The following is a 23100-nucleotide window of genomic DNA, read 5'->3' as shown; positions in this document are numbered from 1 at the left end:
ACTAATTCCAAAGCAATCACAGCGCGCGTTAACACAGTGACATTAATATTAGTTAATGATAGCCGCAATCAATATAATCTAGTATTATCAGTTAAGAATGCTATTAAGACAAAAAAATCGACAAATCGTAAAACGAGTTATTTCGAATCTCACTTTGATTGCAGCATATGAATCGTCATATCGCTATGGAATATAAAAATAAAAGATAAACTGGTACATCATACAAAACTACCAATTTCGCTTTTTTACGTGAATATGCTATTAACTGTTGGATTTAAATCATATTTACATATAAAATGCAGGCCCAAGTCACCCTTTAAACCAGATCACAACAATACATTCTGTTAATGGTAAAAAATATAACAAGTGGATAAAACCAGTCAGATAAGCTTACACGAATCTCTACTGAAGAAATAGTGTAGTGCCTCTAAACGTATCCGATATAAACACAAATCCCGCAAACTTTATCAAAATTTATAACCAAAAACAAAATATTCCTAATTCAAATGAGCTATGACAAGTATTTTTGTTATCCATAGTTACTTGAAATAGTAATTTAACAGATTAATTTTTAGTTACCACATAATGCAGATATGCCATAATGCAGGTCTTATAAGAACCTGCAAATATGCAGTAGTCAATTATATTATTATGTCCTTTTGACCGATTCTGACCACCGTTTTTTCGATATGGACAAGCCATCTGTGCATTCATCTGTGCAAGAGATATTATACTGCTCAAGTGTTAGCACAAACACAGGAACACTTTCATAATACGAGGGAACGCATATCCGATACGAATAGAGATAAACTAGACGTAGTATCAACTGCCGGTATTTCGGGTTTCACGGTATTCACGGATTTAAAACTTCGCCAACATCCAAAAGAATTTTATGACAGCAACATCTAATGACTTAATAGTTTGTTTGTTTGATTAATTTCATTTAGTTTAAAATAGGAATTTGAATATCACAACTTTTATCAGTGTTTTTTTATTTAATTTATGAGTCTCTAACAAAAGATACACACTAAATACATTTTCTTAAAATAAAACAATATAAGGGTTACAAATGGTGTGCTCCTTCGTTTATAGGAGACCACTGCATCTACTATTAAGCAAAAATATTTAAATACAATTAAGATAAAATGTGAAAAAATAGCAGCGTTATGTCATCTCGTTATGCTACCTCTTAAATAAGTGACGTCACCGTGTAGAAGGACTACCTAGGCAATTATATCTTCTAATGGAAGAACTCCTATAATAATGATCGAACTTCACTTGAGAAGTTCGTTGGATCATATACTAGATGCTGGATAAAAGATCTAAGTGACATTGGGGTATGGATTTCTGGTGCAGGCCTAAAGATCAAACACCCAATTTTACGTGATTTATGTCAGGAAAACAGCAAAATTATCTGTATGAACTCCATCTTTTCTAAAATTATATAAAAATTGTGTCGCATCAATCCTATCCGATTCAATCTTGATCTAAATTTACTGATCCTCAGATCGCCTAGAAACCGAAATCAGACGACGTAGAAAAATCAGGCGATTCCGAATATGTATAAAACTGCTTACCATATCTATATTAATTTTTGTATGCAGATCTACGATAGACCCGATCGAAACCTATCCACAGTAATAGATTGTTAAACTTATAAATAATGATATTTATCGGAAACCACGGGAGTCCCGAGGACAGTATATTTTGTTGAATTCTTTGTTTAAATAAAAAAAAAACCTTTTGGTCTCTATTACATCGCAGTTTTTATTTACTGAGTAATTATACATTTTAAGCTTTTAACAAGTGATTGTAATGAAGATATGTTTTAAAAGCAATTTGAAGGAATCCTCTTTGTTAATTCGCTTCACTTCAGCATACTATATTATTTGTCTCAGGATATCCAGGACGATTTTTGAAAGCTCCCGGTTGATTTCATTCTACAATGATAAAATATTTCAATTTATTTACTATAAAGACCTACGAAAACAGTATTCAATATTACTAATGGATATATATACAGATATCAATTGGTCTAGTAGCTAGGTCTTGAGTTCAAATCCCGCGCCGAGCTATACGACCCCATAACATTATAAGTGTAATTGTAGGTATGTTTGCGCACGATCATGATCTGTAAAATCTCCTGAGTTGTTAAGACTCCTCTGAGAATAACCGCCGTGGCCGGAATCAGTCGAGTCAATAAACATAACATATGTATATGTTGATGATGTGGTAATATATACCTACTATGTATTGTTATATATTAATTACCCTGTATTTATTCAGAATTTCAGGAATGCTGGTGCCGAGGAATTGGTTTAGCTCATTTGTGTAGTCGTTTCCTAAAGCGTTCAACTGAAGATTTGACTGAAAAAAATATTTATAAATCGTTAACATTTTTGTAAAAGATGTCCATAATTTTTACCATGCTCAAGTATCAGTCAAGTAAAAACCGTTTGAAGAAATGGTTACACGTATTTCGGTATAAAATTTTATTGAGACTTTCTCTTTAACCACTGAACGCGATGTACGTGAAAACACGAAGAAGGTACCATTTTATGGTCACGTTATCTGACCATTTTCCCTCCTCAGTTACACTAACATCCCATAAATGTTTCACTATTAGACAAAGGCCATCTCTCAGTTGAGGACATATGTAGATTTAGACATTATGTCATCACACTTTTCTAGTGTAGGTTGGTGAAAAGATATGCGATAAAATGTATACGAGGAAACCTTCTTCTGAGACGTACCTGAATTTGTCCGATGCTGAACTGCAACGAAACGCTTCGAATGGAGATGCCGGAGATAATTCCTACAGAGGCGCGAATATCACCGACGAGGCGAACTTGTCTAATAATGAGACTGGAAGAAAGATTTATCATGAATTAAATTATTAAATAAACGTCTAACCGAAAGATTAAGACGATTGGTCTTATTAAAAAAAATATTTTAAAAAAAACATGCTAATGGCGTTCTTAACACTGGCGAAGAAATTAACAAAAATACTAGAGGCACGACGTCTGACTTATGTAGGAGTGCAAATATATAGTAACAAATCAAATCAATTTTATTCAAGTAAACTTCACAATGAATCGTTAATATTCAATTACTAACACCTTTTCGAAAAGCTGCCTCCAGCGAGAAGAAATGGCAAGAAATTCGCATAGTTGCTCTTTTCAAATAAACAGATTATAATGCTGTTTTTTACAATAATTATTGTTATTTGTTATACTAATTATAATTAGTGTCCTGTGACGGAACCCGAGCCAAAGCATTTTTTTTTAAAAAGTATTATTAAATGAATAATAAGATTCATTTGTTATTTAAGTCTTAGTGAACTTTTTAAATTTTGTAAATGGTAAATTGATTATTTATATTTCCCGGTATCTTTTTATATGCGTATACCATTGCCCAAAAACGTTCTCTGTACCGTATGCAAATGGAAAGTATGGGCTACAAGTTTATTCTTATTTCTTGTATCAATAGTAAGTTTATCAACTTTTTTGGAAAATGTTTGTATATTCTTCTGTATAAACATTATATTATCATAAATTAATATATTGTAAAGCAGCCGTTAAAACACAAATAAAAAAATTTACATTCAACTTAAATGCTTATTATAATGAGTTTTGATTTACGCCGAAAAACATTTAATAGTAACAAAATTTGCTATTGCTATGAAGTTTTGATTATTAGTAATTATAGAAAATATAAATAAATATAATATATACTTCATACATTTTAATCTGCTTGCGGCCGTCGATAGCAATCATTTAATTTTTATGATATATTTAAATATATAATTCTTCAATATGTGTGCGTGTTATTGAACTCCTTCTAAAGAACGATCTTGATATTTTTTGTGTGTACGTGTGTTTGTTACATATATAATTATATGAATCTTACCCGCCATTCAATTCAGCATTGTATTCGTTTCCAAACATGTGAGCCGTAACACTTGACTTATCTAAAGTAAAGAAAAAAATTCCGAAATTATTATTCAACTTAAACTTATTCGACTTATTAATCTACGCCTATTGCATTCGAATTTGACTTTCACACGGATTGTGACGACTTTCACTTTTCACCAATAGCAATAACAAACTGCTATGCGTACGTAATTTGTACGTCATCTTTTCTTATTATTTTTATATCATAATTATTAAGAAAAATGATACATACTTATAGACAGACGAAGCTCTGGAATGGAAAGTGTAAACCTAACACTATTCTGAAATATGTTGTAGCTGAGCTGATTTATGACAATATTGCTGGCGCCGGTGAACGTAAGCTGATCAATAAATCCCTCGACACGAATGAAGCTGTGAAGAAAGAAAAAGAGATGTTTTCATGTGAGTTGATTCAATCATTGTTTAATGAGCGTGACCTTCATTACTAAAATCATCATTAGGTAAATATCCCGTTTTAGATACTATTAGTAATAAAAATAACCATGTTAATTTAAAATCTTATATCATTAGTACGATTATTGTGTTCGCAGTGGGTTCGACTCGTGGAATGGACTATAGTTTAAATTTCATAAAAATGAACCCAGAAGTAGTGCCAAATAATTTTAATACTACGAGTACATCATTTTGTCCGAACTTACGGCGTCGTCCAGAATTCAAAATCATTTCTGTCAATGTATAGGGGGTCCAGTCCAGCTGCTCTGATCTCCCGTCTGATTTGCTCGATGGCTCTTCTAATTTGGTTGGTTATAACACGCTCATTTTTAGGTTCTGTAACAAATACCTTTTTATATTTTGTATACTAATGAGCTCAAGTTTAACTTGGGATTTACTATATCTCATCCGTCCGTAGGAATAACTTATCTATAAATATTTGACTGTTATTTTGGTGCGTGGGCGCACGAAACATTATAATGAGGCAAGTAATATTCACTATAACGTTCTGCGCGCTTCTATCTGACTGTATATAATACCGGCCTAAGAAACATAGTAATCTGCACCCTTTGTTTTTGCACCATTTAATCTTCTAATTTTTAGCATAATTTGAATACAAATGTCGAACTAAATAACTTACCAATCTGTTGTTCGGGAAAGGCGCAAGCGCCTGCGATCACGAACAGAAAAGCGACAATGGAAACCCTCATTTTCTGCAGTAACTAAACTGAAAAGGATATAAAAAGATTGTAATTACGTCTTCTATACTAATATTATAAACTAGCTGGTGCCCGCGACTCCGTTCGCGTGATTTTAAGCCTCAAAAGTAGGAGTATTATATGGTTGATATATCTGTGTGTCTTTTAATTCTGTCGTGGCATTGTAGTTCCCGATAAGTATTTGTCGAACTGCATAATGTGTATTGCACGCTATTACACGTAGTGTCGTCGGGGATTAAGGCATAGATATTTTTGCAATTGCGAACACGCGACAGAGCCACTGAGCCGTGTGCACTGGACTCGCTTAAAAGTAAACGATTTTTTTAATGAGAAGCAACCGGGGCATCTACATAAAGTTATTTCCGCAGCACCCGTTTATACTTATAGTATATTTATTTTCAAATGCAAAGGGATGATGTAACACCACTGGAACCCTTTAAAAAGGTTTTACCTCATCAGCCCTGGTTCCATAACATATCGATTTTAATAAAACTAACTTTATATTATGATACCCCATACCCCAAGGTTACAGTATATCAGTGAAAACCGCATCCAAATCGGTAAAGCCGTTTCCGAGATAAGCGGTAACAAACGAACAGATAAACAAACAAACAAAAAAAATCTAAAAAACACATTTTTGTGCTCTATTGCGTTAATAAATACCCCCAGTACTATTTTTTCTCAATGTACAGAATTCGATCAGATTATATGTATAGATGCGAAAGTAACTATGTCGGTCTGTCTGTCTGTCTATCTGTTGCTCTTTCACGGCCAAACCACTAAACTGAATTGATTGAAATTTGCTATGAGGCAAGCTTAAACTCCGAGAAAGGACATAGGCTACTTATCTACGCCTAACGCCCGACGAACAACCCCTAAAAAATGAGTAAAGCCACGGCCAATAACTAGTAATTATTTAAAAAATACATCATAGTTTTTATTATACACAACTATCAGCATTAGAAAATAAATTATGCTAATTTAAAAATATATAATTAAATAAAATTGAAATATCTAACGGCACAAAGCCCAACCTATATTAAAATGTGTGCAAAATTCGGCTTACCTCGTCCTGCCACAAATGTATTGCAAGTGCCACATTATTCAGTATTTATACCTACTCATTTATCAATAACTTATACGAACAATAAAGAATCCTGATACGATCAAAGCGAGTTCTGATAATATCATATTGATTACAAACCCCTTTAACTGAACTGATTATTCTTTATTTTTTGTTATCGTTTAAAAAAAGGGTTCGATAAATTACACTCACACCGTACACCGTAGTTCGTTGTTTTGAATATTTGTATTTTTCATAAATAAATAATAAGGCTGCGACTCGATATTTCCAATTTAAAAGCTAATATTAGTCTCTGTCTATACCTATTTGCCCCATTTTTCGAATTCGAATTTCGAATAATCGGTCAAATATTATGTTGTATTTAAGTTACTAAAATCTTGTTGGTACAATTTTCCTTACCCGTGGTATAATTAAGCTAGTTCAGCATATCTTTCCAATAGAAAGCCTCTGGGAAATAGTATGTTTTAAAATATGTATCAGGAATATTGTTGACTTGTGAAAGTAAGTATACAAAACGATATCTTTATTCTGCTGGTTAGCGTAACTTGTGTTCAAATTTTTTTTTGGTTTATTAGTGACATCTGTCTTCGGCGCACGAGTTGATGCAACTTGAACATACGTCGGGGCTCTTGTGGTAGATTTCTCTGAGAATTGATTTTTTTTTAAGTGCAGGCGTTGGCGCACGAGGTCCAGGGTGACTTTGGTTGGCTGGGCGCGTAGCCTCCTCTGCATTAAGTTGCGGTGGGACATACATTGTAATAGCCTTTCGGTATAAGACATTTAACTCAACCATTATTTCTCGTATCTTTTTTTTGATTTATATAACACATTAAATACGTTAATAATAATATGACTTTTTGAGGCTCTGTTCACTTTGATGCATTATGGAACTAATTGTCCATTTTATTTATTTAGACTCTATTGCAAGTATATAGAGTCGTTATTTGATTGGCGCAACAATATATCCTGTACTTCCCTTTGCCACGTGCTTGAGACGTCATAATACGTACAGTCTTATTAAATGAAATGATACTTTACAATAGTTTAATCATTTCAGGTGTACGTTATTGATTAGAGGAGGATATGTTATCATTTCGCTAATTAGTCAAAGATCTAAATGCATATCAACATTTAAAAATCATATTAGTTAAAAATACAATTATATATATGTCGGAGTAGCAGGATGCCGAACAGCTGGGTTCGGGGATTGATCCGTCATTTGTAAGACTATGTGGACGTGCAATGAAGATATTCACAAAATAAAACGTATTTAATATCGTCTAATCATTGTATTAATTGATTCAATAATCGTACACCACAAATATATCAAAAGATTACAATAATTCATCTCGATTAAGAGCAAATGGGTTTGCAAGCAACCATCGCATTCGAAGCGCTTGTCAAAACATAACGAATCGCGTTGCCATGACACTTACAACTCCATTCGGGGTGACCCGCTCTTATAAGTAAATCAGCCATCAAACATTATTGCCAACTATTATATGACGTAGCTCAGCTACGACACTTTACATAGTAGCGTCAGGTTTACTTTTTCCATACTAAGCTTCGCCTGTCTGTACGTATTATTTTTCTACATCATTACATACATATATAGACTTAATAATTATAATATAAAAATAATAACTAAAAATAGTTTACGTACAAATTATGAACGCATAGACTAATGCTCGCAGCGTTTTCCCGTTAAATCGTGATGTCAATTTTCTGAAATTTTCTTTAAATACGTATCCATTTTATGTCAGCTGACTTTTGTTAACTTCTATCACTTAGATCCTGGTGTTGTTGTTATAGATCAAATACTCTTACTTGAGCATAAGTTTGGAATTTGAGTAAGAAAATTAATTAAACTCACTATAAGGCGCAAACTACTTGATGTGGCATTCCTATATAAACTCATAAACGGAACTGATACTGAACCAATTCTTATCAGTTTAATTCCGACTCGTATATCGAAAATATCTAAAATACTACGCTAATACCGCTCGTCTAGTATATTTTGGTTATTTTTATAGTATTACTAGCTGTTACCCGCTTTGCCCGCGTAGAATATGAATATATTTACAAATTAACTTAAAATGTTAAGTTAATGTAATACCTCTTTGTATACCACATTGGTGTGTATTTCAGCCCTTAGGGTAGAATATCCAGAAACGCTTAAATGCGAATCAACCCATGTTTAATCGGTAGCCCAAAAATAAAATTTCGAGCTTCTAACTTCAAAATGGCAGACTTCCAGACTAACCTGAATACGAAATGTTAACACCTATTTTTGCTTTAGGCCTAAAATATCATCATGTTGTTCATGTTGATCAGTATCCCAAAAATAAATTTTCGTGTTTCTATCTTAAAAATGACGGACTTCTATACAAACTTTCAACCCTTATATCACCGTGATATTTAAATTGTATTATGTTATCAGATTATATTTTATATCTGTTTGTTTCCCAAATATTAAATAAATAAATAAATAAATAAGTAATCATTACCGTTGTAAGCTACTAATTTATTGATTAGACGAAGATATGCTACATTTCAACGGCATTATATCGAAATAAACCTCCTTTGAAGAAGAAAATAATTTTGCAAATCCGTCTAGAGATAACTCATTTATGGGTGCATACAACAAATATAAACATGTCAATTGAGAACCTCGTCGTTTTTTTAGTCGATTAAGAACTAATATTTGATTATCCTATCAAATATATAAGACCAAAACAAAAGGTTTATTGTGAGTTCATGAAATAGTAGCATGGACATTATCAACAATATTAATTGTTGATAATGTCCTTCTGATCGGATTTCAGGGTCATTCGTAACAGAATTAGATATGAACGTATTTAATTAAATAAAATTCAACTTAACCCAATGCTTATGCATTGGATTAATCGACCTATCGTTAAGAAACAATTATCCGAACCAAACTAGAACATTTTTTTTTTTTTATTATTTAAACAGGAAAATAAAACATACAAAATTTTATATACAAGCATTTATTTTTATAATTAAACACAAATTTTGCAAACATTCAATAATGCAATCATAGCACTAATATGAATATAACTTACTTGAAAATTTACTATTAGAATTTAAAAAGATAACTTGAATTAAAATAATACACCGCTTAGGCCTCTCGTATATCGTGCTTTGCTATATTAGGCCTTTTTCAATATAACAGGGAGTACAATGTGCCATCTCGTACCATGATTAGCGACCAGATATTAATACTGATATTAATCAAACATTTAAAACGATAATAGTTTTCAAATCTTTAAAAATATATTATTAATCGATCTTATCGCATTTCAAATTGATTTTCAGGCTTTTATCAATATAAGAATACAGAGCAATAAAAAAAAATCAACAGACAAAGTCGTTGCAAAGCGGGCTCAGTTTTATATCAGTTCAAAATGGTAGCTCGGATTTTTATTTAAAATCAAACATGTCTTTGAATTTCGAACTGTTGATTATCAATCACATACAAATCGAAATTGTTATTGCATTTAAAAAGCCTTCCTCTTATAAATTGTTGTTACAGTTATTTGAGTCAAATTATTATTTAATGTCTGAGTTTTCTTCTACATTTACAGTAACTTATTATCGATGCGTATAAAATTTCGTCGAATTAAAATAATCAAGTTGATCTGATCGCTAAACATGATAAGCTGTAGCGCAAATGCATATCGCCTTATTTACATTAACAGCCAAGCGAAATAGTTATTAATACGTCTGTGCATAGAAACTGGATTAATCCACAAATTTTATGTTTAATTTAGTAAAAGTATTAACAGTGTCTCAAGTGTCAATATGCTATTTACATTAGTTAGTCTATTTTGCACTTTTCGATCCTCTGCAATCAGAATTTAAATTTCATTAAAACCTTCATTAAAAAGTTCACAGAATTTCAAATGTCGATTTTTTTTCCAAAATTATTTATTTTGAAAAGCATCTTCAATTTTACTGTTGATGTTTGCTGAAATCGTATAAGCAATATTGTGCAATACAATGTTTCTGTTCATTTTTGGCACTGCTCATCATACCTTGGCCTTCCTTCTACTCAATTCATATAAAAAAAAATAACACAAAAAGTTAAAAGTGCAAAGAAGTAACACTACAACTACTGGTATTGCCTAAGTGTTATATCAATATATATAAAAGTGAATAAGAGGCACTCTATAGGTTTAAATACGCAGGTTAAAATAAGCGTAGTTTTCGAAACACCGAACGTGAAATAACATGAATATTGACTCTAGATTACAATTACTAACATCAGCCGATTATTATCAATCGTATAAGCTACCCACAAAGCCACTGAATCCGTCCGAATCCATATAAATTACTTCGAAAAGTCATATCGAAATTATTCGGTACAGATATCAGCTGTATTGACCTTATACACGAAATTGTATAATTTACACCTAATCTAAATTAAAATCAACAAAAGCCCGACATTGTAGATCTATTAAAATTATATATTAGTATCTTCACTACTTCTCGTAAAGTATCGTCTTCCACAACAGATTATATTTGACACATAGGCAAAGAAGATTTGCCTTCGAATTAAAAAGATAAAACAACTAAGACCCAGACAACAACGATACCTACTTCATATACTAACACTCATACAATATTTACACGAAAGAAATAATAATTGATTAACTATAATATAACTAAATACGTCTCGCAAATACTTTAAATGTAACATTTTGTATTCGATCGTAAAGATTCGTCTATGATATACCAATATTCGAAAGCTGAACTGGACACTACGATATCTAGTCTAGATGTATCGATCCTAAACATTAATTTACTAATACGTATGTATGGTCTAACATACGCAGCATATTGTTGTTACGAACTTTTCTGACAACTTCAGACGCGATCTTGAACGCACACATTATTTATTTATATATTATGTAAAATTTTAATTACATCTGCGGTCCTTCGTTTACTCATTTGATAAATGAATATTTTATCGAAAATATTTAATTCATATTTAGTAATATCATGTTAAACAGTCAATCGTGGCTTTGTATTCATTGTTTTTTTTATATTAGTACGTATTTCAGTGATATCGAACGAAATCTATCATTGTCCCTTTTATTTCATTTTATTTTTCGAACCGATTCACAAATCGAACCTATACGTACAACTTTCTAATATTGGTCCGCTACAGAGTTGTGAAGTGACCTAGCTCATACACTTAACTTACTCTAAGGCTAGAATGAACTTAAACATTTCTATGCCTTGCGTGATATGTATTGCAGTAGAGGCGTTTTAAAGCTAAGATTTCTTGTATATCTTCTACTTATTCCATTACTGTTATTAAAAATTTCCCTGACGACGTTATGGGTTTTGCTTGTTTCTGTTCCTAGTATTGTTTTCTTGACGCCGTTGATTTCATATCATTTTTATTTATTTTATTGATAAAGTCCCTTTAGCCTATTCTTGAAAGATATGTAAAGTCTTACCAACTATTACGAAATTATCACTACGTATTTCTATTATTAACTATAATTTATTATTAACAAGTGATATGTCGATGGAGGCATCACTCCCTTTAAAATAGATAATAACATTAACTTCATGAACAATATTATAATCCTTATAATCGATAATGATAACTTAAACAAAGCTTGACAAATATATAATGGACTTATAGAGCAATATAACACTTAAGGTGGCTTATAATTAAATTATACATAATTATTTTATAACTATACATATAAAAATAATTTAAAATATATAACACCACTGATTTACTGGACAAAAACTTGTACTAGGCCCACCGCTTACTTCCATGCGGCTATCACACATTCGTAAATATTCATTTATTTCCTAATTATAAGACATCATTTTTAAACATTACTTCACAAACACCAAATTAGCAGAGATAGATCGAGAAGGAAACTTTATAATGCATATAATTTTCAAATTACTTTCCATTTTTTTAGCTACTTCTCAAACATACTTACAGTGGACCATCTAACTATAAATTATCTACTGAATTTTACACACAAAATCGACCAGTGGATCTAGAAATGCAAACCTAACAAAATTGTTAAAAAAAAAAAAAACAAATAAAAATTCCCAATAATATACATAAATTGATCGTTCACTTATATTTTAATAATATTAAGTTCAAGCTTGTCAGAGAAATAAGACTTAAGCCAAGCGGCACTTGTGATGGCCGTAAAGAAATCGCGACATTGGTACAATTTTTTGGTGATTCTGGTTTATCTGAAAAATAAAAAAAAACATACGTCAATTATTGCAATTATTTCATAATAACCTAAATTAAAAATACAACTGTAAACTCACTAGTAGCAGCCATCAATTGAGGCAAATACTTTTGCCAGAAGGCGCATTGCTTAACTCGTAGACCATGGCCCACAGCACTTGAGTTGACTGCAAGCGAAAGATACTCCCTACCAAATGCCGTATGGACTGGCCAGTGGACCTTCGTCATATCACCATCAGCGTTCATTGACGGATTCCTGCAATTAAATTTAAGGAATCTATTAAATTTTTTAGATGATATAAAAATTAAAAATGGGAAGAAAAACGGTAAAAAAAATTATTTTAGTAAAAAAGAGGTAGCTTAAATATTTAAGTAAGGGCTTAACGTGAATTTACCAGGAAAGTGTGATTACCTAGATAATATCAAAATCAAATCAATCGATACATACCCAGATCGAGCAAAATTAGCCCAATATCTCATTAAACGTCTGCTAAACTCGATTTCTTCTGGAGAATAATTCTTTCCCGGATTAAGTGGTTCACCGAATACATAATTAATCTCATCCGCATGCATGACACCAGTCCAGGATGGCCATGGATTATTCTTGCTACGATGTTTGTAGTAATAGGTGTACACGTTGTTACCAGTTTCTGCGTATCTATGAGCGAACTCATTAACGCCACAAGTAAAGTGATAATCGCCTACCATTTTATCTAAAGCATTTCTATTTTTCACCGGATCATCCGGATTTAGCCAATCGGTATATTCGTATACTATTGCTTGCCTCGATACGTCATTGACGTATGGATTTAATTCTCTGACCGCTTGAAGATATTGTTCCTTCGATATTCCAACATTCTCCTCCTTTGGGAATAATTCCGTCAAATAGTAAAGAATAAAGTAATAACCCTCTTCCGTGTTGGAACCCATAAGAATATTTGTCTTCTTAAAGTTTTGATGAGCTAAAGACTTTCCAGGCATTTCATCCAAGAATGAGCCATCAATGATAGGTACAAATGGAAATTCACATATACCAAGTGTACCCCATTCATTGTTCACTAATTCATCTGCACTCTTTTTCCTTAGACACTCTATCATGGGTCCCATATCTGCCCTTGAATTCGGGCAGCGAACAGCTTCAGCCAAACGCATGCCACGTAAAATACTTTCCTCTCTGGTAATTATAGCCCAGGGAGCTGTAGCTGCTCCGGATTGCATAATAGCTTGAGAGAATAAATTTCTCGAAAGTGGCGATAACAAATGTAAAGAAACTGACACAGCACCAGCAGATTCACCAAATAATGTTATGTTATGGGGATTCCCACCAAAATAACCAATATTGTCTTTTACCCATTGTAAAGCCATTAGCTGATCAAATAATCCAGCATTTCCAGGGACATCTGGGGTATCAAAAAATAGGAAACCTAGAGATGCAACTCGATACTGCATCGACACATAGACGATGTTTTCCTCTGATACAAGGATTTTGGGGTCATATACGTCCAAAGTTGCAGTTCCCGAATAAAATCCGCCACCAAATACCCATAGCATGACCGCTGCATTCTTTGGACGTGGTTTTGGTGTAACAATATTTATGTATAGGCAGTCTTCCTGCATATCAGTGTTAGGATTCCACATCATTGCGCCTGGAAAATCTCCGAACACCGTATCTATGATTTGGACGCACGAGTGTGGCAGTGTCGTTGTATTAAGAATTTCTTCGCCCCAGTTTTCTACTGGCCTTGGATGTCTAAATCTCAGATCTCCAAGAGGTTTTTGAGCATACGGAATGCCGAACCATGCATCGACCTGCTTCCCAGTCGCTGCTGTAAGCGTAATACCCTTAACTCTACCCTTTCGCGTACGAACTACTAAAGGATCTTCGGCCTCGGGACCTAATTGAGGTTCATCTGCCATGAGTTCTTCAATCCGTTCATGATTGGAATAGAACCTTTCTTCGTTGGCTCGCTTGGAAGAAGATTCAGCGTCTTCAAACTTGGCACGTTTCGATGAGGTTTCATGTTCGTCGAGGCGCGGGAGGATTGTATCAAGCTCGGGGTTGTATCTAACGGCCTCGCCGTGTCCGCGGTAGGGTTGGGGCGGCGCAGGGACGGGGAAATGCGAAGCGTGGTCGGGCGCATGATGCCTCGCGCGGTGCTCGTGGGGGCTGGCTAGCGCACGCGCCAGCAGCGCGGCGAGCGCTGCAACCAGCACGCGCATGCCGCCGCTACACGCGCTCCCACAGTCACCACCTGGAATCGCAGAGAAATTATAATTTAATAAGCTGTAATATAATAATAAACAGCTGTAATATTATACTGTAATACTAATATAATATTTAAATAATTTACATACTTTATTATGAAACCCAAACATTTTGATAACAACGAACGAACAATACAGAATTAATCGTTATAAGACTATTCATTGCATTTTATACGGGATGTACCAATGTTATAATGTTGTTGTTTACGTCTTGGATATGCATGTAACCCCTTCCACCACCTAACTGAACATAGGTGTTAACAGTTAGAGACTGTATGAGTCCTAGACGAAAGTTCCTCGTTCTATATTCAGTTCTCCTGCCCCAAACTTCTCACAACATACTATTTACGAAGTACTGCATCCTAAAATTTCTCGTCTTATTTATTTAGAATATTTGTTAATGATATGACATATATATCAATGAAATTAAATTGTAAATAGTTTTGTGTTCGTACATGTATGTATATTGATTAGTTTTCTGATTGTATATACACATGTGTAGTTAGGTTGAATGTTGACAAAAAATTCAGTACTATTATGCCTTCAAAATTGAATTAAACTTGTAACCTTGACCGTACCGATCAATCTTCTTCGTATTTTCTGTACCGCACGTGACATTAGCGAGGTAATAATCTTATATCCAGCACAAACTAATGCCATAAAAAAGAGTAACCGCTAAGTTCATATCGATCGAGATTTAGCATTCAGCAATCAAACTATGGCAAAAAAATAGATTTTTTGCCATAGTTTGATTGTATAATTCATGTAAATTCCATAAAAATCTAGCAAAAAAATGGCATTCACCAACTGTACGTCCATTACCGGCCACAGGAAGGTCTTTGTATTGCAGCGAATGAACATCGCTTAATTGTTTAGTGAGACTGTTCTCACTGTCACTGTGGTCTGTACCACTATATTGAAAGCATTCATTTCGAACTAACTTTTGACAAATATTTTACGTGACTGAATGAGGAATATGGAACGATTTAAAATAAAATGACTTAGCCTGTAAAATCTTCGATGGGATATTTGATATATATTTGACGCCACGACTGAAAAAGAGTAATGTTTTAAATTTAACGTGTGTATCTATGTGTACGCTGTGGCATCGTAACTTCAAAATGAATAAACCAATTTTGATGCTGTTTTTTGTCCATTTTGAAAGGTTCGAGAAGGTTCTAAGTTATATTTTCGTATATCTTTTCAGTTTGAAGTTGCCAATACCAATTATCATAAGTTCGATTGATTTTGTGTACTGTTAGTTCAATGATATTTTCAAGATATGGCAACCTCGAGCTGACCCAACTCCTCAACAATTTATAGCAGATACAGCATGTTTGGATTCATAAAATGGTCTCAATTAGAAAGTTGATTATAATGATGATCGAAGCTCTTTGATGGAAAAATCAGTAACCGTCGTCGATTTTATTTTTGAAGCTAATTACTGATTCTGGCAAACATTTGTGTATATGTCCAGTTGATTTGATTACATTTAATCAGATAATATTGCTAAAACATATAACATCAATCTGCATCTGGTCCGTTGAATGTTAAAAGTGTTTTAATGACTTATTATTTATAATTAGTCAGCTACTAATTTTACGGAGAACTAATAGAGAGGGTGCCAAGCAGAAGAGTGTTATGAATCACATCCAGCAACAAAATAAAAACACTTCTTTACCGGTCATCATCTCGGGGGGATGATCGAATTACAATATTACTAAATACTTTATAACAAATTTAAAGAACCAACAAACAAATTTTATTTTTCACTTTTTATAGGTATTTTTTGTCAAGTGTTTATTATAAGATAAGCATATTATTATAATAATAAACAAAACATATATACACGAATATAAAATGATAAAAAACATGGCCCTTCAATATCCTTAGGCGCTGTAAGAAATATATACCCATACCTTACGTCGCTAATGCGCCACAAACCTTAGGAACTAAGATGTTCTGTACCTGTCACTAACCCTTCTAACCGGAACACAACAGTAGTAATAGTTGCTGTTTGGCGGTAGAATACCTGATTTAGTGTCTGATACCTACTGGCTTGCACAAAGCTTTATCACCAAGTAAATCACGTACGCACATGCAGTTTCTGGCATCGTACATCAATAAACAGATGTCGCGAAACATATTAGCTAATTGTTATATACAAATGTAAAGCGGAGACATGAGCTGGACATTTGCTAGTACACAAATTGTTTTGTAATTTAATTAAGAACTAATTGAAACAGCCTTTATCTTTACATTTAATCTAATCACTTGTGTAGCAAGATTTATCGGTCAGATGTGATTGCACATAAAACTCGAATGAATGAGTATCGGTTAGTGTCATCTTGTTCCGGTTAATCTAGATAAGTTCTTGTAATGTACGACCTTAAGTAATATATCAATTGATATATGAATCTAACATCTGCTATCAAAACTAAGGTTATACCTTACCTACCTACCTGAACATTTTGAATTAAGAATATTAAATACATTCATTCATTCATTCATTCATATAAATATTATATCGTCACTGCAAAGGAAGAACAGCTAACGCGCCATAATTGTACTTTTGGGAAATAAGGTTTAAAGTCATTCGTTTAAGTTAATTTTAAATCTCAATTTCCAAAAGTACAATTTTGCCACTTCAGAGTTTCTTCCTTTCCAATTATGATTTTAGGTAACACTCGAGGTCAAGTGGTTAGAATATGTTAATCTCATGTATTACTTTATATATATACATTTGTCTTAAAATAATATCACATCGAAGACATTATTCTAATTAACTTGATCATAATTTGGCTTCGTATTGATACCAACAAAATACATTGATGTCATGGAGTAATAAATAAATACGATAAAATTATATTTCATCGGACATATGTAATCTCGCGACGTTTTTTTTCACTTTCCAGCCTGAGATGACAAATAAATATAACTCAAACACATGAAAAATAAGTGGTGCTTATCAGACTTTGATTTTGCTATTTTTGGCTAAAATTAATATTGTTGCTCTTCATAAGACACACACACAGTAACAGCCTGTAAATTTCCCACTGCTGGGTCTCTTATCCTTTTGAGAAGGTTTGGAGCATATTCCACCACGCTGCTCCAATACAGGTTGGTGAATACACAAGTGGCAGAATTTCGTTGAAATTAGACACATGCAGGTTTCCTCGCGATGTTGTAATCAAATCAAATCAATTGGGCTATCTCGACAAATGTCCCTAAAATCGATTATAAAAATAGAAAAGTGTAGGTACAATACTCATGAAATTTCATAGCTCCGAACTGTTCTTCAAATATTTACATTCGTCCGTTCGATGGTTTGTATTGACAGAGCAAAATAAATACACACTGATATTGCTTGGCCCGGTCGGTATTACACGAACAAACACGGGTAGCTGTAATATCCGGAATCGTTTCGAATATGCCTATTTTTTTACGCTATTTTTAATAGAGTTCTCTCAACTTCAAAATTGTTTGGTAAAGTCAATATAATTTGGACGAAATATTTTACAATTTTCAGTACAACGTGAATGTTTCGATTTTATTTGGTAACAGCTGCAGATGGGCGAATAAAATTTAAATATTTGTATTCAAAATATTGTTTAGACTTTTCGAGTATAATAAAACATAACACATGTTAAAATTGTACTTATTGATTGTCAAATTAAACACTACCACCTGTTCGGCAAAGAAAATACCCTGAACTGAGAAGAACCGGCGAAAGAAACTCAGCGGGTCTTTTTTTTTGGCAATTTTATTATTTACATATATTCAATACTAAATAACCAGGAGATAATCGTTTCACTCCTAAAATGTGCTATTAATCATAAACTCACTAGTTGTAACAAACGTTCCTTAACATTTTTTTTTATTTGTCAACAGTACAATTTTGAATGATTTGTAGGATCTTTTTGTAGAATTGGCCCACAAAAGAGTTACTGACTATGCAGTCGAGTAACAGGAGTAACAAGTTTGTGTTCATTCCTTGTACCAAAGCTACGAGTATCACATTTTCTCATAAAATCATTAACATTTTTCCGAACGAACATAACATTACAGAATATATATTGAGAAGCAACAGTCAAGTTAATCTATTAAAAAGAGTATTCTGTTCCATATCTTGCCCCCGTGAACATTCAAAATAAAATCCATATTATCTATCGATATAATCATTTAGAATGTATTATCTTGAACTCCGTTAATATTTTAATTTTTTTATTAGCTTTTAAGTGATTATGATGCCATTTAATGGATATTTATTATGGAAATTATTATTGTGTAAAATAAAATTTTATTATTATTAACAAATTTTGATGAAACATGTAAAAAGTTCCTTCCGACCTGATATTGAAAATTTCTTGACTGATCTTATGTAGCCAAAAAGCTCCCATTAGTCCATTTTAGTATTTGAACTTAGATCCTCAAGATCGGAAAGCCCTATGAACTAGCTACTCATAATTACGTAACTGAAAGTAGACCAACTGCTTAAATTTAAAACTGTCAGGTGGGAAAACCTAAAGAAAGTGGTTACATCGTAAATATATCAGTAACCTTGAACACTAAGATGTTATGTAATAGTTACACTGACTCACCCTTAAAACCGTAACACAACAAGACCAATTATATTATTAGGATCTTTTCGTGGAATCCTCCACGTAGCCGAGAGGTAGGGGCCGAATTAAATTATGCAAATACATAGAAAAACTCTTACGTGCTACTTTAGGGAAAATTACACGCGCATCGAATAAACTTCAAGCTTGAATTTCAGAAGGGACTTTTTTCCGGCGTTCACATCCAAGGCTGTATTTACGTGTAAGAAATTGATAATAATATGTGTAAAACATACTGAGATTTTTAAGGGCTTTTTATGTATAAACGAAAATATTCTTATTGGTTTACATAAAATATTAATCATATCTTCGTGTTTTTAAATACAGTACATCGGTTCAGTAAGAACTGAAGTTTGTCGAAAACAATTTACTTTAATTTTGTTTACGTTTTTTATTTTATTTTCTTATACAGCCGTAGTACTGCTCTCTAACCGATCAGTAACTTTTTGCCGCTCTCTAAAGTTAATTTGTTAAATTGTAACAATTTAGTATATTGCAATCAAGAATCATCTTTAATTTTCTGCACATCTACGGCTGGAGCTCTTTAATATGAGATCGTAAACGATTTTTATGTGCAGCTATCGTGCTATAATCACTGGGACAAAAATCGGCTTACGCTTTTAATATATACGATCTTATTTGAACTATCTTTTAGAATATTTTTATTCATTAAATTATTCTAATTTCCATTATTTATTGCATAATAAAAAACGAAAGCTCGTTAATTTTTTTTAAATTCATTATTCAAAAAAGATCGCAGGCTAATATGTTAACTTTACAAATGTACAAAATCGGCTTGTGTGGCAAGTAACAAGCAACTAATTAGAACGAGAAAACGTTAAGGTAAAAACCCTCTGTACTCCTCGTACAAAGCACAAAGCAACAATACATTCGTTTTATCTTTATTTCGAAGCAAGGAAAGAGTCTAAGTAATAACAAACGCATTACACACAACGAAAGGTCTAAGGGAAAACATTATTAGGCAGTTCATCCTTGTATTGTTGTTCAAGAAATGAAACAATATGTACATACATATATGCTTTAATCTTTGGTTATTTATACATACGGATAGACTGTCGCACTACAAAAGTACCAAAAGAAACGGCTGACTTTATTATCTTGGTGTGCGTGACAGCTACGCTTGACACTCGCCGAACGTCATACTAGTGTGCGTGTACTTATGGGCCAACTATTGGCCACTAATTCGACGCGACGCGTTTGTCGTTGGCATTCTATCTAGACATATAATATAATTGAAGTGTCCGTTTGTAGTATTAAAACAAGCGCATTTTACTAAATGCATATGTATGTGACATTTTTTACAATTGTTGTCTGTCTGTCTGTCTGTTTGTTTTGGCTAATCTCTGGAACGGCTAGATCGATTTTGGCGGAACTTTCATTGACAGATAAATTGATTTAATAAGGAATAACTTAGGCTACTTTTATTTTATAATTATTTATAAAGTTACGATGCAATGTCCAAATACCGTCCAGTACCTCGCGCAGCCCTCGAGCCTGCCACCACTCCATCGTCACGTCGGGTGTCTTAATATTACAAAAGCTGCCTAATACAGTAATAATTTATAGTAAAAACTGCGAACAATAAGTTTTTGTCAAATTAAAACACGCACGAAGTCGCGGGTACAGCTAGTCTAGACACATAAATAAAAGGCTTTAATTATATATTTCATTTTTTTTATGATATATGTAAGCGGAGCCACCTTATAGTAAGTGGTCACCATTGACCATAGACAATGGTACTGTAAAAAATAACCAATCCTTAAATCGCTAATACGCCCCCAACCTTGGGAACTAAGATGTCATGTCCTTTATGCCTGTAGTTAGCTGGCTACGCTGGCTCACTCACCCTTACACAACAATACTGAGTACTGCTGTTTGGCGGTAGAATATCTGATGAGTGTAGTACTCATCAGATGGGCTTGCACAAAGCCCTACCACCGAGTATAATAAAAGTTATTCCTTTTAAACGTAAAACAAATATCGCAAGCAAAATCTTAGGCAGAATAAAATCTATTTAAAAAAAAAATCAAGTTGATTCTAAATTCAAAATGATGGCGATACTCGCGATATCGCGGGGTCACGTGACAGAAGGTCAGAAGGTGGGCAGCCATTTGCAATTCAAGCAGACTTGAGTGGCACTGCGACAGTCCATGTCATGCCTATTCTATGGCCTTGGGGCTTAATTGGGGTAATAGTGATCGTTAGGCAGATAGGCGCCTGATAGGAGGAAATAGCAATGCGATTAAAGCTTTCTTTTAATAGGCTTAAGGGGATTTATTCATGGCTGGTAGAATATAATTAAGTGATATGTATATTTTACTATTGCCCTGATTTTCACGAGGAAACTCTCCTAACATATTGTGTTAATCTACATACTAATTCGTGAACATCGTTTATTTTTATAGAATTTTTTGGCACTTATTATAAAAGGGTGATGAAACTTATAGAATTGTACAGAGATGCACGTAGAATGTTTGGATTTGTAGCGAATCGACAAAAGATTTTACTAATAAATGTAATTAAATTGGTTAATTACCCACATTTAATTAATTATAAACGATATATTAAATTAATTTAATATATCGTTAATTATATAAAATTGAATATAGTTTGATTGAGTTTACTTTTATTTATTTTCACTGAATTCCATCAAATTCGGTTCAGTGGTCAAGCCTTGAAAGACCAACAGACAGACAGGCAGGCAAATTAAAATGTTATTAAATTGAATAATTACTCACCCTTAATTTAAAAAATATTGTTAATATTATAACTATGTTAAATTGAATATAGTTTGTAACGACTTTACATTTATTGAAAAATCGTTTATTGAATACTTTGTAATTTATAATATCAGTATTGATTAAATTTTAATACTATTACATAATTTGAATGAATGAATGAAATATACTTTAAATATTTGATTTATTTTAACTATAAATTGTTTATTAAGTATCTAATAACATAAGTGTATTTAAGTTCAAACTTCCGGTAGTAGAATTTTACTACTTAATATAAAACGAAACGCAGTTTTCTATCATCTATATAATAAACCTTCAGTAAATAGATAAGTATATACGTATATGTACATCAAACAATAATATTAATAACTTTGAAAGAATTAAACATCCACTCACTAACAATAAATTAATGTATTACATTTATTATGATTGGCAGTCGTATTACTAAGTAGTAACTAATTAAAATATTCAGCTGTGTATTTCTTAACGCAGGACTAACATCATTCTCGTTAGACAGTCATAAGTAAAACTTAAAAAAAAATCGACGTTGTTTAAAAAAAAAAACGGATAATTTCATACGTCAAATGAAGTCGTATATACTAACGTGATCTATATATTAGACCACAGATTATAGAAAAGATACCGCGGGCTGAGATCTCGAAATGAAATTTATCGTCGACTTATATCCTAAGGGAACTTATTACGACGGACTTAGTATACTTCGCTATCGAAAGCAACTGCGCAAAAATGAAAAATATAAAATGAGTTCTTCCAATTTTCAACCGTTTGAGATATAAACGATCTATGAACGTATATATTTCAAATACATTCTATATTTTGTTATCGTAATAATATTTGTCATTTAGAGTGAACGACGAAAATGATTTAAGTTTCAAATGTGTTATTCAAAAATGTAATATTTCAACGAGGAGTTTTATTTAAATATTATGACTAGATATAAATAATATTATTTTGTGGCACGTTATATA

At 32.7% G+C, this 23100-nt stretch overlaps 2 protein-coding genes across 2 annotated transcripts in view; both read right to left on the bottom strand.

Annotated features, from left to right (window-relative positions):
* Nucleotides 1–1788: 1788 nt before the first annotated feature.
* Nucleotides 1789–5129, bottom strand: LOC135194821 (uncharacterized). The gene is made up of 7 exons (XM_064220823.1): nt 5047–5129; nt 4613–4742; nt 4186–4325; nt 3910–3970; nt 2754–2865; nt 2272–2367; nt 1789–1940 (listed from the first exon to the last, which is right to left on the bottom strand). Exons 1-7 carry the CDS (start codon nt 5114–5116, stop codon nt 1881–1883), a joined length of 669 nt encoding a protein of 222 aa, XP_064076893.1. The 5' UTR covers nt 5117–5129; the 3' UTR covers nt 1789–1880.
* A 6158-nt stretch (nt 5130–11287) lies between these two features.
* LOC113392440 (acetylcholinesterase-like) overlaps nt 11288–23100 on the bottom strand; it is a 58980-nt gene continuing 47167 nt past the window's right edge. Inside the window, exons 3-5 of the mRNA XM_026628874.2 lie at nt 12917–14720; nt 12549–12724; nt 11288–12467 (exon numbers count right to left, since the gene is read on the bottom strand). Of these exons, the coding sequence (XP_026484659.1) occupies nt 12343–12467; nt 12549–12724; nt 12917–14688 (2073 nt within the window). The 5' untranslated portion in view covers nt 14689–14720 and the 3' untranslated portion in view covers nt 11288–12342. The remainder of the gene's footprint in view (nt 12468–12548; nt 12725–12916; nt 14721–23100) is intronic.

The sequence above is a fragment of the Vanessa tameamea genome, chromosome 5, assembly GCF_037043105.1.
Source record: "Vanessa tameamea isolate UH-Manoa-2023 chromosome 5, ilVanTame1 primary haplotype, whole genome shotgun sequence".
In the NCBI taxonomy this organism is placed as follows: domain Eukaryota; kingdom Metazoa; phylum Arthropoda; class Insecta; order Lepidoptera; family Nymphalidae; genus Vanessa; species Vanessa tameamea.
The sequence above is the reverse complement of the archived record's forward strand: the minus strand, read 5'-3'. Positions and strand labels throughout refer to the sequence as shown.

What these genes read in the sequence shown, in the direction of transcription:
- LOC135194821 (XM_064220823.1), bottom strand. Translation starts at nt 5,116, where the DNA reads ATGAGGGTTTCCATTGTCGCTTTTCTGTTCGTGATCGCAGGCGCTTGC. An exon ending in CTTTCCCGAACAACAGATTG is followed by an intron (nt 4,743 to 5,046) that starts GTAAGTTATTTA and finishes TATTTGTTACAG; the next exon opens with AACCTAAAAATGAGCGTGTT. An exon ending in TCAGCATCGGACAAATTCAG is followed by an intron (nt 2,368 to 2,753) that starts GTACGTCTCAGA and finishes TATTTTTTTCAG; the next exon opens with TCAAATCTTCAGTTGAACGC.